The following is a 13,372-nucleotide window of genomic DNA, read 5'->3' as shown; positions in this document are numbered from 1 at the left end:
ACAATAAAAAGGACTGTTAGGATTCAAACTATATCCAGATGCGCGAAGTCGCAAGTATACGGTTCCGTGCGACTTGGCCTGGCAGAGGTTGACAGCATTGGCCTCTTCCAAGACCTCTCTGTGTTTCCACCATTGTTGTCTCAGGAAACTCTCCTAGCCCTGATCCTTGGGGCTCACTATCCCCACTGGTTTCTATTCTCACTCCCTGCTGCAGGTCCTGCCACTCCCTGGAATTGTTGGGTCCTTTTCTGCCTTTACTTTAAGGTCACTTGCTCAGCCTTAGGTCATAACTGTCCTTCTCAGATCATATACACTTAGGAGTATCCATATTTATTGGTGGTTCACTCCTGGTTCCTTCTGACCTTTGCTCTTCTTTTCAACAGAGATATATTCACTTTCCATCAGTTCCTACTGAGACTCTCTCTCTCTCACCTCGCTCTCTCCCTCTCCCTTAAATGTTTATTTTTCCTAAAACCTTCACGCTTATTTGCAACTGTGCTGCCAGCATCCCTAACCTCTTGGATGCAAAGTCACCAGGGTCAAACCAGACACATCAGCATAATGAACTTTCAACCAACCTCACTCCTGAATTCTGATCAGGAATCTGACTGTACTAATATTGTTTTGACCCTAATTACATGTGTTCTTTAAAGAGTCTATCTCCATTTTATCACACCTAGTTCATAAATCACAGCGTTTTGAAGGGAAGTATATTTTGATTTTTTTTTTTTTTTTTTTGAGAATCCCTTTGCTGTACTTTCATTATGGTGATCTGGGTACTTGGTGTAAATATACTGATATGCTGTAGTCATGCATATTTATTTGGAATAGATAAAGAAAAACAAACAAACCCCGGAACCCTAGAGGGGGTTACCTAAAGGGTCGAAGTCTGCTGTTGCGCATCAGAACAACCTGTGGATCATTTGTAAGATGAAAAAGCTCTGCCTCTCCATCCTCCCAGCGATTCAGACTCAGGAACACCTTGGGGAACCTAGAGCCACTGATGTAAGTGATTCCTGAGACAGTGCCATCAATAGGCACAACGAAGATGTGAACTAACGTAAGTGCTAAGATGGGCCTTCTGTGATTTTGCTTTGCCCTCCTGTTGCCTCTCTTCCAAGAAATGCACTTCACATGTTTTTTCCCACTCCTTCCGAGTCCCATCCTGATGTTCCAACGTAAACTAATTTTTCTGATGTGAGTAAACGACCTACTACCCTTTGCCAAAGGGAAAGAAAGGGTGGAGGGGTGGCTACGCTCAGAGCTTACATTCTGTTTTGTCATGCAGATGCGTCTCCTGGGATGTGTGAGGACTTCTTTCTGCACAGGATGGCCCTTTAGCTTATTACTCATCTAATAGTCTTCTGACGGTGGGGATGGCTGAACCAGGGTTGAAAAACATGTTGGGGGGAAGGGGTCCCCAGCGAGAATGGAAGCAAAGAAAGTTACCAAAGACCTAACTGGTTCACAGAACATTTAGGGCACAACCACTTCTTCTTGTCTAGGGAACGTCAGACACCTGTAGCCCTTGACATCCTCTACGGTCAAACTTACCAGCCCTTCATTTACTTTAGGAGCCTGAGTTTATCAGAGAGAAAGGAAGAGGCAGACCTAGTTTCTGGATGCATTAGTCAGGCCCAATTTCTCATTATTCTACTCCTTATCACCCCTATTTTTATCAATTTCTTTCTATGTCGTATGCAGAGAGCAAAAGAGGGAGAACCTCTCTCTCTTTAAGAAATAACAAGGGATCTCAACTAATTATGCCTGTCATGTGACAGGTAATCTTGTTCTATTTTGAGCTTGGCTGTTGGATGGCTGGGGGTTCTGACATTGCTGATGATTTCTAGGTAATTTACATTCTCTGCAACTTGGGGAAGTTACTCCCTAAATACTTGAGAAAGTACAGGGTAGAGAGGCCTAGAGCAACAAATCTGGTTTAATCCTAGCCTCATCTAACCATCTGTGTGACCCAAGAGAAGCCCTATATGCCTGAGACTCAACTGACCCCTCTATAAAATGGAGATAAAGACCTACATTTAGGTGATGAGGGGCTTCCCTGGTGGTGCAGTGGTTGAGAGTCTGCCTGCCAATGCAGGGGACGCGGGTTCGAGCCCTGGTCTGGGAAGATCCCACATGCCGCGGAGCAGCTGGGCCCGTGAGCCACAACTACTGAGCCTGCGCGTCTGGAGGCCGCGATAGTGAGAGGCCCGCGCACCGCGATGAAGAGTGGCCCCCACTTGCCGCAACTAGAGAAAGCCCTCGCACAGAAATGAAGACCCAACACGCCATAAATAAATAAATAAATAAATAAATAAATAAAATTAAAAAAAAAAAAAAAGGTGATGAGGATTTTACACAATGTCTATTAAGCACCTAGCATAGTTCCTATCTCATGGTAGATGACAATATTATTATTACTCTCTACAACTCTTAGATGTCAGCAAAATTCTTTGAGACTCCTACAGGACCAGCACCATATGCCATTACATTTTAGGAATAAAAGAGTTTTGTCAGTAAATATATCAATGGCTCATAGATGAGCACTTCAAATACTCCATCACACAGCCACAGCACTCCCTATCATGCTGTCAAAGAGCTCTTATCAAGCAAGAGGATAAGTCATGTAAAAGACACCAGATACACTGAACCATCTTACACGACTACCCTGTTTTATTTTTACCACTGAACTATTTGTCAGACTGAACGTTTTGTTTTGTTTTGTTTTCTGTTATTACTTACAGCTGGTCCAGGAGGAGGAAGAAAGGACCCCTCTTCCTTTAAAAGCTGAAACTTTAACTTGCACCTAATTTTTAACAGAAAGCAAGAAAACATCAGTTATCTTCTCAGACTCCATTTCGGTGCACCCCAATTGTCTGAGTGACCCCTTGCCACCATCATCCAGAGATCATGGACCTAGAGTTAGGAGAGAAGAAATCTCCCTAATAGCAGACGTGCCCGGATACAAAAGAAGGATATAAGTGGCATTCATCCATTTATTTCCGAGTAAATAATCCCGCAGAAATAGGGAGGAAAAAAGTTAACCTACATTCTCTTACTTTACAATATGGTTCCAGATAAGGTCTTTCGTTTTATTTTTTATAAATAAAATATTCTTAACTGCATTTCAGTAACAGCATTCATTTGTATGGTTTAAAATATGGATGTTTAGGATAAAACTGATATTTCTATTAATTTCCAGCTGTTTGTTGGTTTCGTCAAGGTTTCTTCTAGTTCTAAAATCCTTTAAGGCCTTAGAAATGACTCTTGATACAATTTCTTTGTATTGCACAGCATATTAAATCTTCGGCGAGGCCCTTCTCCCTGTCCTGAGAGAAGCTCACTGGGAAGGAGGTGCTGTGGCGTCCAAAGAGGATCAACTACTGGTAATGATCAGAATAGTAACACCCATGCGAAGAGCACCTAAATGCACCAGGCTAAGCATGTTACATCTAGTTGTATATTTACTCCTTCAAACACCCTGTAAAACAGGTTTTCATTTCCACAGGTTACAAGAGAGGCTTCAAGAGATTCATTAAGCTGCTGCAGGTCACAATTTGGTAAAATCTGGAACTAGGAAAATCTGTATCTCCCTGGCTCCAAACTTGTGTTCTTTTCTTTCTGTCAGACTACCTAGAATAAAAAGTAAAATGTGTAACTATTATGCCACTTGACGGCTTTAGAACCTAAGAAGCTGCGAAAGGCAAGGTCTACCCATAGTAAATCAGGCGCAAAGCCTGGGGGTTGGACACTAGCGGCCCCAAGCGTTCAAGAGCCATGTTTTGATTGACCTTCACAATGTTCGACTTCAATTCAAATTAAAAATTGCCAACATTCAAAACTATGCAGAATTCATATAAAAATCAGGATTGGGGAACTTCTGCTGACAAACCAGAATATCTGGCAAAACTCTCCACATTCCCACATGGTAACTTCGGGGGCAGCTGAGCAGCAGACGCCTTTTCTGACAGACCACTCCCTCCCCTAGACTGCAGCCGGCTTAGCTTGTGTGCCTGAGCCCTAGGGCTTTTGACCTTGTGACCCTACCTCCCAACCCCGCCTCCTTTACTCCATGGCACTCAATCTAGAGAAACTAGAAGGGTAAAATGTTCTCAAACTTCATAAACATACAGTGTGTCAAAAACTATAAGAAAGGATGAACTTGTACCTTTTCCTCAATGGTTTCCTCTTGGGGATGACCCAGAGATTGTGAAGGTTTTGAGAACAGCCTAGAGCTTTCAATTAAAATGGTTTTGTCTTTGGTTACTACCGGAATAAACCTGTAAGCAGACAGCTGTTTTATGCCAGCTAAAATTCTAGTCTTGGGTGGGATGGCAGAGGTTTATGACTTCAGATGAGAAACAGGCGGGAACAGATTATATTCTTATGCCAAGTTTCTCCCTTTATTGCCATGGAAGCAAGAAGACAAATGCAGAAAGGGGAAAGCTTTGCTAGACCCCGTGTTTCACTGAGACTTTCTGCTAGGCATCAGGAGCTGCTCAAGATTTTGCAAACACTTTTACAGGAAAATCATGGCTATAGAAAACTTCTAAAATTAAAACAGAGCTGGAAAAGAATGAAGACCATGCATTTGTCTTTAAACTCAGAAGTGGAACCCCTGGGATTTCGTATTCTATAACAAGACTGGAAACATTATTAACGTTAATAAATAAACATCTGGATTGACTTGCAGTCTAAATTTAAGTGTCCAAAATATTTTGGCTCTATTATAACTATACTACATTTTCCTAAATTTTCCAAAGTTTCTTCTGTCCTCAGCTTACACTTCATTTTCTTCTGACTCTTTTAACTCGGGTCTTGTTTTCCATGAAAATAGACCTTGTTATATAAATGTTTAAACACCAAATGTCCACAAAAAGATACAGAATTGGTTTTGATTTCATCTCTATATTTGCACAATGTGGGCCTTTAACACACTCATGTCCTTTTAACTGGAACCGTGTAATCACACCATTTGCTTCTCTTTCGTTCTTCTAACACTTTGTGCTATATCTAATTCCGAGAGAGCCAAATTTTACCGACAAAATTTTCATTGAGCTAAAATTAAAACTCAAGGTCGTTATGAAGCTATCTGTTAGTTCCATTCTTTAATGTAAAATTTAGCCCGTGTTAGCTCAGCTTTGGACAGTATAAGGGGGAAAACATGTAAAATATGGTGGCATAAACCAGATTAAGGCGTACGCATAGCCAAGTTTCACTTGGATCCTCCAGTATACTCCAAAAGCAAGAGCCCATGTGAAAGTGAAGGTCAGCAAAACACATCTCCACCAAGAAAAGTGCAATAAAACCAATGCAAAATTAAAATAAGCCAGCTACAGAGACTCCTCCTCAGAAACACAGTGCTTAGGCTTAATCAGTTCCTCACCACCTTCGTTTGAGAGTGTTGGTCTCAGGTCCCTGGGCTGCTGTTGCTGCCTTGAGCCTTTTTCTAGTTGTAAGCCAAGGGGTTGCTATGCAGTCCCAATGCACGGAACCAGAGTTAATCATTCACAGGCCCTTTTGCCTGAAATAAGATGCTTTTCATTTCCCTTGGCTTACGTGAATAATGAAAAAAGAAAACAAACAAAGGAGATAACTGCACTATGTTAAAAGATAATCCCTTAGCATAACTATTGTCTAGAAGGCTGAGCACCACGGGCAGGCAAAAATCCAGTCTGCATTCAGTGACGACGGTGACATTTATTTATAAGAGATTATGCCATGACAGAGCTTCAAGTCATTTAGAAATGCTCCTATTCCCCAAGGCCTCCGCTATATTTATATGCAGGATCCCATATTATTTTTCCTGCTGTTATGGCAACAAAGATTTCAATGTTTACAGAGCTATCAAGTTGTGACAGGCCAAGCTGGGGACTTTGCATCACTGGCTCGAATGAAAATGGAGCAAGGGACCCGGGGAGCCAGCACAAGCTCGTCTGTCTGAACACCGAATACCTGAGCGGAAGGGAGGTGCAAAGCAGGCAAACTGTGCTAATCAGCTCACAGGGCCACTCTCCCCAAGGGAATTTGCCTTCAGGATCCTGTGGTTTCGGGGATATATTACGAAGTACGCTGAACCTAGTAAGTCACGAAACCCGAAAGGAAAGCAAACCCCCAAATTCCTACTACAATTTTGTACTCTGCGTGGATATTTAAAGCTCTTTTAAATATGGGATGATAGGGTCCATTAGTAGACCTCTGGGGTAGTGGAAGAGGAAATGAAAATGCAGTGGGTGAAGAAAGGGCAGATCAAGGGCTTTCTCTGTGCCCACTTTTTGTTTTTAACTACACAGTGGAGAGCATCTCGCTTACCTTCACACCGAATTTAATCATTGCCCACGGCTTAGGAGTTTCTAGAATACTCCAGTGCTGGGGCTAATTACCGTACGGAGCCGGCTATAAAAATGTCCTAGAAATACTTGTATCTATCTCACAGACAAGATTATCTTGAGAACTTGCCACCTACCCCATGGAAATAACTGTGTGTAAATGGGACCTCATGGTCTGAGGTTCTCTGCCTCAGAAGAAGTTGCTCTTTGGAGTGGACCCAAACTCCTCCATACTCTGTGACTGAGACACTGGACCAGAAATCATGAAAACACAAGTCCTTCCAAACACGCTCTTTGGATATCTTGGTTCTAGTGGAAGCAGGAAATAAAAGTCACAAGCGTAGCCTCGGATGCAATCAGCCACCACTTTCCAGTCCTAGATGTGGACCAGGAAAACAATATCGAGTCACAGTGAAACGGAGCAAGATGTTCTAGGCCAAGTTCCTTTCTTTTTTTCTTTTCTTTCTGTATGTGTGTTCATAAGGGTATTGGTGTTTATTTGCTTACAAAAGTGTAGGATGGACTTCACAAACGTGTCGAAATTTTTTTTTTCAATTTGAGGTTTTGTTCTGTTTAAAATTGTAAATAGCAGGAAAAATGCATAGTTCCTAATGCTTAAGATGAGCATGCCAACAAATAATAAACTGAGACTTATATAATATTGGACAGGTGAAAAAAACTGTTTACATGATACAGACTTTCAACTTATATAAAATAAATGTTAAAGTATGGAGGAAAAGGTATTAATAATAATTGCGATAAATGCCTCTATATGTCTTTCTTGATAAACTAGAGCTAGAAATGAGTAAGAGTGATATATGGTCTTTCCCTTTGGAAGGGCTGCTTCCCAAGGCCATTGTAAAGACTAGTTGGAAAGCCTGGGAGAGGAGAGCAGGGCTTTGAGCTCTAATAGACATCAGGCCATCCAATGGTAGCAACTGTGACCACTGTCTGCAATTCCTGTTGCCACCAGTGACTTGGCTTTTCTTTCTTCACGAACTAACTTTGCTCATTGTTTGCTCCCTTGGGATCCTGGCCCCCAGACAAGATTATCTGTGGCTGGTCCTCCCAGCAGTCAGAGGTTAAAGGATACTGTTTGAAGCTGTGCTTCAGCGTGTCTTTCTATTTCTTCTGGTCAACCCACTTCAGTTTACCCCACAGCAGCAGGAAAGGCAGCTGATGTTATCATCTTCATCATCACAACAGTCTTCGTCATCATCAAGAAAAGAATTTATTACAAACACAGTTAATGGCCCAGATCTCATTCCTAAGTACTCTTTCAAGATAATTATTTAACCGTGAGTCTTACCATGAACTCTGCAAATGTACTACTCCTTCGTTTAACAAATATTTCTTAGCCCCTAACTTACGTGTGGCTCTGTATAATACCCTAGAAGTGCAGTGATATGCAAGATAAACAAGGTCTTTGCTTGGATTGAGCTTAAATTTTATGGGGAAACAGTCAATAAACACAAGTAAATCAACCAGCAATACAACTGTTAGCATCAAATATGATAAAAAGGAAATTAAGAGGCTATTACAGTAGAAATCATGGAATATCTTGAGATATTGGGTGCTTAAGAACTTCTTCCTTGATTGACATTTAAGAAGGGACATGTTGGATAAGAAAACAGTTCTGAAACTAAACACACTGGAAGCATTCCGTTGATGGTAAACCTAATGATGTTTGGGGCTCTCAGTGACTACTTAAAAAGTCAAATAAAATATTTCTGGTACATTTTAAATCTCTCAGTCTTCTGGAAGACCCAATAGGATGGCTTGGGGGAAACTTTATGTCTTAGTCCAAAGCTTGATACTACATTGTTAACTAATTCCATCTGTTGACTTCTTGTGGATATTTTGGCTGCCACAACAAAACCAAGATCTTCCTTTAACGAAGGAAGATATAGAAAAGGGTTTTAACATGGCAGATTAATGAGGGATTTTCCTTAGTATCTGTCCTAAATTTATTTGCAAAATAAACTATGTATGGTTCATATATACAATTTACTAGTGCGAACATCTTGCACTTTCATCAGATTTTTAAAGGGCTCTGTGACCCAAAAAAGGACATGGCCACTCAGACAGAATGGATCTAAAGTAGTCCATTGATCCGGAACCTTTCAAAGAGTTGAGTTGTTCTATCCAGGCCTTCAACTGACTGGATGAGGCCCACCTGTATTATGGAAAGCAATCTGCTTTACTCAAAATCCACTAATTTAAATTTTAATCTCATCCAAAAACAACCTCACAAAAAAATTCAGAATAATGTTTGACTAAATATCTGGAACCATGGCTTAGAAAACTGACACATAAAATTAACCATTACAAAGTAGATACTGCATCCTGAAAGGCAGAGGCCCATACTCACAGGGTATCATTTCAAAGCTGATGCCTTAGCTATACCTATAAGAGACGATACCAAAGCTTTAGCAGGCTGCAGCTTCTGGGTGATGGATGATGTAGTATGTGGTAGGATGGGGTACCATGGTCATTTATCTTTTGCTACACCTCCTTTGCTGTAAGGTGGGTCCCTTGGTTCAAAGAAATGTCATGCCAGATCTCATGTCGATAAATCAGATACTCACTCTGTGAGCCCCTGGATAGCAGAAAAGCTGAGGGACCGCAGGCAGGAAAGAATAGCCATACCTGGAAATACATGTAAATCCTAGTCATGACAAATCACTGCCCTCTCCATGACACGAAGTGTCCAATGTAAATAACTTGCCACTAAGAGGCTTGTTGGTTTCCTTGAGGGATAGCATTACATTTGGGGCTCAGCATCATATCATATTAGGAGTCTCTCCTGCTGACAAGTTGCACATTCAGCAGCAGTAGCTAGAAGAACATATGCTTTTTGTCTCTGCCACCACGTCTACCCAGTTCATGGGCACATTTTGGTAGCCAAAGACAAGACACCGGGGTAGCCAAAGACAAAGGATGGCTGGCTTCTCCTGGATGAATCATCCTATCCACCTGCTGCTCTACCACTGGATGGTCTCTGGTGGGCATTAACAGGCAATGGGAAGATTGCTTTGTGCCCGCTCCCATTAAGTCCACCCAACTGCCTCTCACCCGACCTCCGTGTCCTCAATCTTCCAACCTTGCTGCTTTCAGACCCCTGACTAAACAGGCAAACCAATCTCTACTACCTGGGAGTTTGTATATATCCTTACATTGGGCTACTCTTCTCTCCACACAAAATGGATAACAAGCTACCCTGCCTGGAGTCCTGCCCACGGGAAGAATTTCTTTCCGCCACTGTCTTTCTGGGCCATCCAAGAATAGGCTTAACTGAACCAACATACTGAGCTGACCTATCTGTGAATCAAGCTCAGGATTTTTTCCTCTTCTAGCAGTTAATTATGGAGCTGAAGGTGTAAACTAAGGGAGAAGCATCGGTGCCATGGGGGTAGGTGACATGGGGATTTGAGCCGCCTATTTGTCAGAATTACATGTGCCTTCACGACCTGCTGGCACCTGATTCTGGATATACCACTTTCATTGTACAATGAATTGTTGCTGGGCCCACCTAAACTTACGACCTAGTGGGTCTGAAAGCAGCCAACTCAGGATGGGCAGCTCTGGTCATGTAGTCATTTGATGTCCTGTGTTTAGATGGCCAGTACCTACCAGATCCAGTAGCAGATCAGCAGCTGCTTTGTGAATGGTGTACAGTACTCAGTTGTAGATGGCTTCTCCAGAAACTTGGGTTCTACCCTATGATTCTTCTATTAGAACTTGCCAGAGACTCTATATAGTGTCTATATTAGTGTCGTGTAGGATATATAATGTATATTTATATTCAAATATGTATATTCAAATGCTAATCTCATCTGGAAACACCCTTACAGAGATACCCAGAAATAATGTTTAATCTGGCACCCCATGGCCAGTCAAGTTGACATATAAAATTAGCCATCACAAGTCTACCCCTTGTCAACTTGGCAGTCATACACGTCTCCTTAAACCATACTTAATCTCCAAATAAAGACAATAACAAAATCACAATTCTGCCCAACATGATACAACTATCTGGCATACAACCAAAAACACACAAATCTCTTCCCTAGAAGAAGACGTAAAGTCCTTGAGTGATGTTTACTCTTTCCTTGATATCCTATAACTTAAATGCTATGATGTAAAATTAACAATACTTAAATACTGTGATATAAAATCAACACATCTTATATGACATAACAAAGGAGTAAGAGAGAAAAGAAAACAAAGGTTGTAGCTGGTATTTAGAACTACCTTCTTCCACTCTCCATTCTGTATCCCCTTTGCCTTCAGCAAGCACCTCAGCTGATCATGGTTCTTTACCTGGTGGGGTGACCCAAGCCTTCATTCCTGAAGGATCTGGGCTATTGGTAGTCCTGCCTGGGTCGGGTCGTTGTATTTTTCCATTGACCTTAATCACTAGGCACGGTAATACTAAGAGATGTCCTAAGGGATCTCCTGTATCCCAGACACACTCTTCCTCACCTTCACTGTGGAATAGTAGTCCGATTTCCCCTTGGTAATCAGGATCAATCACCCCAGCCAGCACAGTAACTCCCTTCTTTGTCTGTTGATTCCGAGGCATCAGGAGCCCACAGTGGCTGGGCAGCAGTCTTAACTTACAGTTCAGTGGAACCATTGTTGTGTCTCCTGGTGGAATCATTCCTCCCTCTGGAACTAAGAACTTTAGGCCAGCAGAGCATAAAGTTGCAGAAACAGGAGGCAAAGATTTTGCTAGTGGGTCACTAGATATAATTGTAAGTGGCACCACTCCTCCCATTCCCACTCCTTGATTCCTGGACCTGTGAATCCTGCCTATTGGAGAAACAGCAACATATACTGGACACTGATTCAGAGCTTATACAGCCTTCTGGAGGACCTTGCCCCAAACCTGAAAGGGACTTCCACCTAGCTCATGCTGTAACAGAGTCTTCAAAAGGCCATTTCACCATTCTTTCAAACCAGCTGCTACAGGATGGCAGAGAACATGGTAAGACCAAGGAATTCCACGAACATGGGCCCATTGCCACACTTCTTTTGCTGTGAAGTAAAGTCCTAGCATGTCCCAAGCTGGTGGAGCCTTAAAACCTTTACTGGAATGACAGGCTCCTGAATCTTTGTAGAGTTTCTCTCAATCTCTGGAGTACAACGTGTCTTCCCAGGGCATCCAAAGTACTTGCCATTTCCTGCTTATGTATGATTAACTGCCGTCACCAATATAGAGGACCAAAGTGATCTTTTGTGGAATGACCAGAAGATCAAGGTCCCTTCAAGCTACATTGTGACAGAGCAGGAGAGTTCCCTTGGGCCCAGGGCAAGCCTGTGAATATACCGTTATCCACCCTGGCGAACTGTTTCTGATCCTCATTCATAACAGGTGTTGAAAAGAACACATTTTCCTGTTCAATAGCCGCATACCACAAATGAGAAGCCGTGGTAATCTGTTCTAGTAAAAGTACCACATGCAGCATAGCAGCCCCTTTGGGGTACAACTAGGTTACATTTCTGCAAGTCCACGGTCACCTGCCATGATTCATCTGGTTTATGCAGGAAGTAAAATGATGTATTAAATGGGGATATAATGGGGTTGCCCATCTATGTTGGTTTGATTAAGTCTTCGAGGATGGTGCTAATCGCTGCCAATTCACACAGGAGTTGGGGGACAGAATTATTTTTTATTTACCATCTTGGCCTGGGTGACCTCCACTTGGTCTTTGCTACTACAATAGCTCTTACTCCACAGATTAGGGAACCAGTGTGAGTCTTCTGCCAGATGCTAAATATGTCCACCCTGATTATTCAGTCAGGAAATTGGAAAATGATTACCAGATGAGCCCAGAGGCCCGCTGGACCCAATTTGAGTTAGTTCCATTGACCACCTGACCTCTATTCTGCCTCACTCTAACAGAGAAGGCATGAGAGTGTTCAGGTTTCCCAAGAACAGTGTCTTATCAAACCCTCTATCCATCAGCCGTGTAAAATGTGTGTATTCCCCAGAATCTGAGACAAACATTCATGAGCAAATAACTTATTAAGAAAGTACCCTCAGTTTCCACTCCTGGGTATATACCCGAAAAAAAACAAAAACACTAATTCAAAAAGATACATGCACCCCAATGTTCACAGCAGCATTATTTACAATTGCCAAGACATGGAAACCACTTAAGTGTCCATCAACAGATGAATGGATATAGAAGATGTGGTATATATATATATATATATATATATATATATATATATATATAAAATGGAATACTGCTCAGCTGTAAAAAAGAATGAAATTCTGCCATTTGCAGCAATGTGAATGGACTTGGAGGACATTATGCTGGGTAAAATAAGTCAGACAAAGACAAATACTGCATGATGTCACTTATATGTGGAATCTAAAAAGTACAACAAGCTAGCAAATATAACATAAAAGAAGCAGACTCACAGATACAGAGAACAAACTAGTGGTTACCAGTGGCGGGGCCATGGGGGGTGGGGCGTGCAATATAGGGGTGGGGAGTGAGGGGTACAAACTATTGGGTGTAACATAGGCTCAGGGATGTACAACATGGGAAATATAGCCAATATTTTGTACTAGCTGTAAATGGAAAGTAACCTTTAAAAATTGTAAAAAAAAAATTAAAAAAAAAAAAATGTAAAGTGCCCTCAGGAAGAACTGCACAGGGACTTGCAGAAGGAGAATGAAGAAAGGGAAGAAGTGGAGGAGACGCGTAATTGCAGGCAAAACCCCAGCCTTGGACTAGTCTAACAGGGGAGCTTTCAAGCGGAAAGTTATGAGTGAGGTACCCAGATGGGAGGCAAGGGGGCTGGCCTGTCATATTCCTGCATCAGTCGGTCACTGGTTAAATGCCACTGGGCGCAGGAGGAAGAGGGTCAGTGTAAACTTCTGGACACTTCCGCTCTCCTGAAGTGGAGGCTTTGGGGCAGCTTCCTAAAAAGAGCTGCAGGTGTGGCTCCTTAGCAGCCAATGCACATGCAGGCCAGGGAGGGTGGAACACAAACGAAAATACAAGAGAGCCAGCAGGTTCCGGTGA

The 13,372-nt window shown here is 42.2% G+C and overlaps 1 protein-coding gene across 1 annotated transcript in view; it reads right to left on the bottom strand.

Annotated features, from left to right (window-relative positions):
- The window catches only part of LOC309661334 (uncharacterized protein), a 172,412-nt gene extending 159,851 nt beyond the window's left edge, over positions 1-12,561 (bottom strand). The window contains exon 1 of the mRNA XM_082463074.1: positions 5,387-12,561. Within this exon, the coding sequence (XP_082319200.1) occupies positions 5,387-5,508 (122 nt within the window). The 5' untranslated portion in view covers positions 5,509-12,561. The remainder of the gene's footprint in view (positions 1-5,386) is intronic.
- Between the last annotated feature and the right edge of the window lie 811 nt (positions 12,562-13,372).

The sequence above is a fragment of the Balaenoptera physalus genome (assembly GCF_965194825.1).
Source record: "Balaenoptera physalus genome assembly, chromosome: 5".
Taxonomy (NCBI): domain Eukaryota; kingdom Metazoa; phylum Chordata; class Mammalia; order Artiodactyla; family Balaenopteridae; genus Balaenoptera; species Balaenoptera physalus.
Note: the sequence above shows the minus strand (reverse complement) of the source record. Positions and strands in the feature narration are given on the sequence as shown.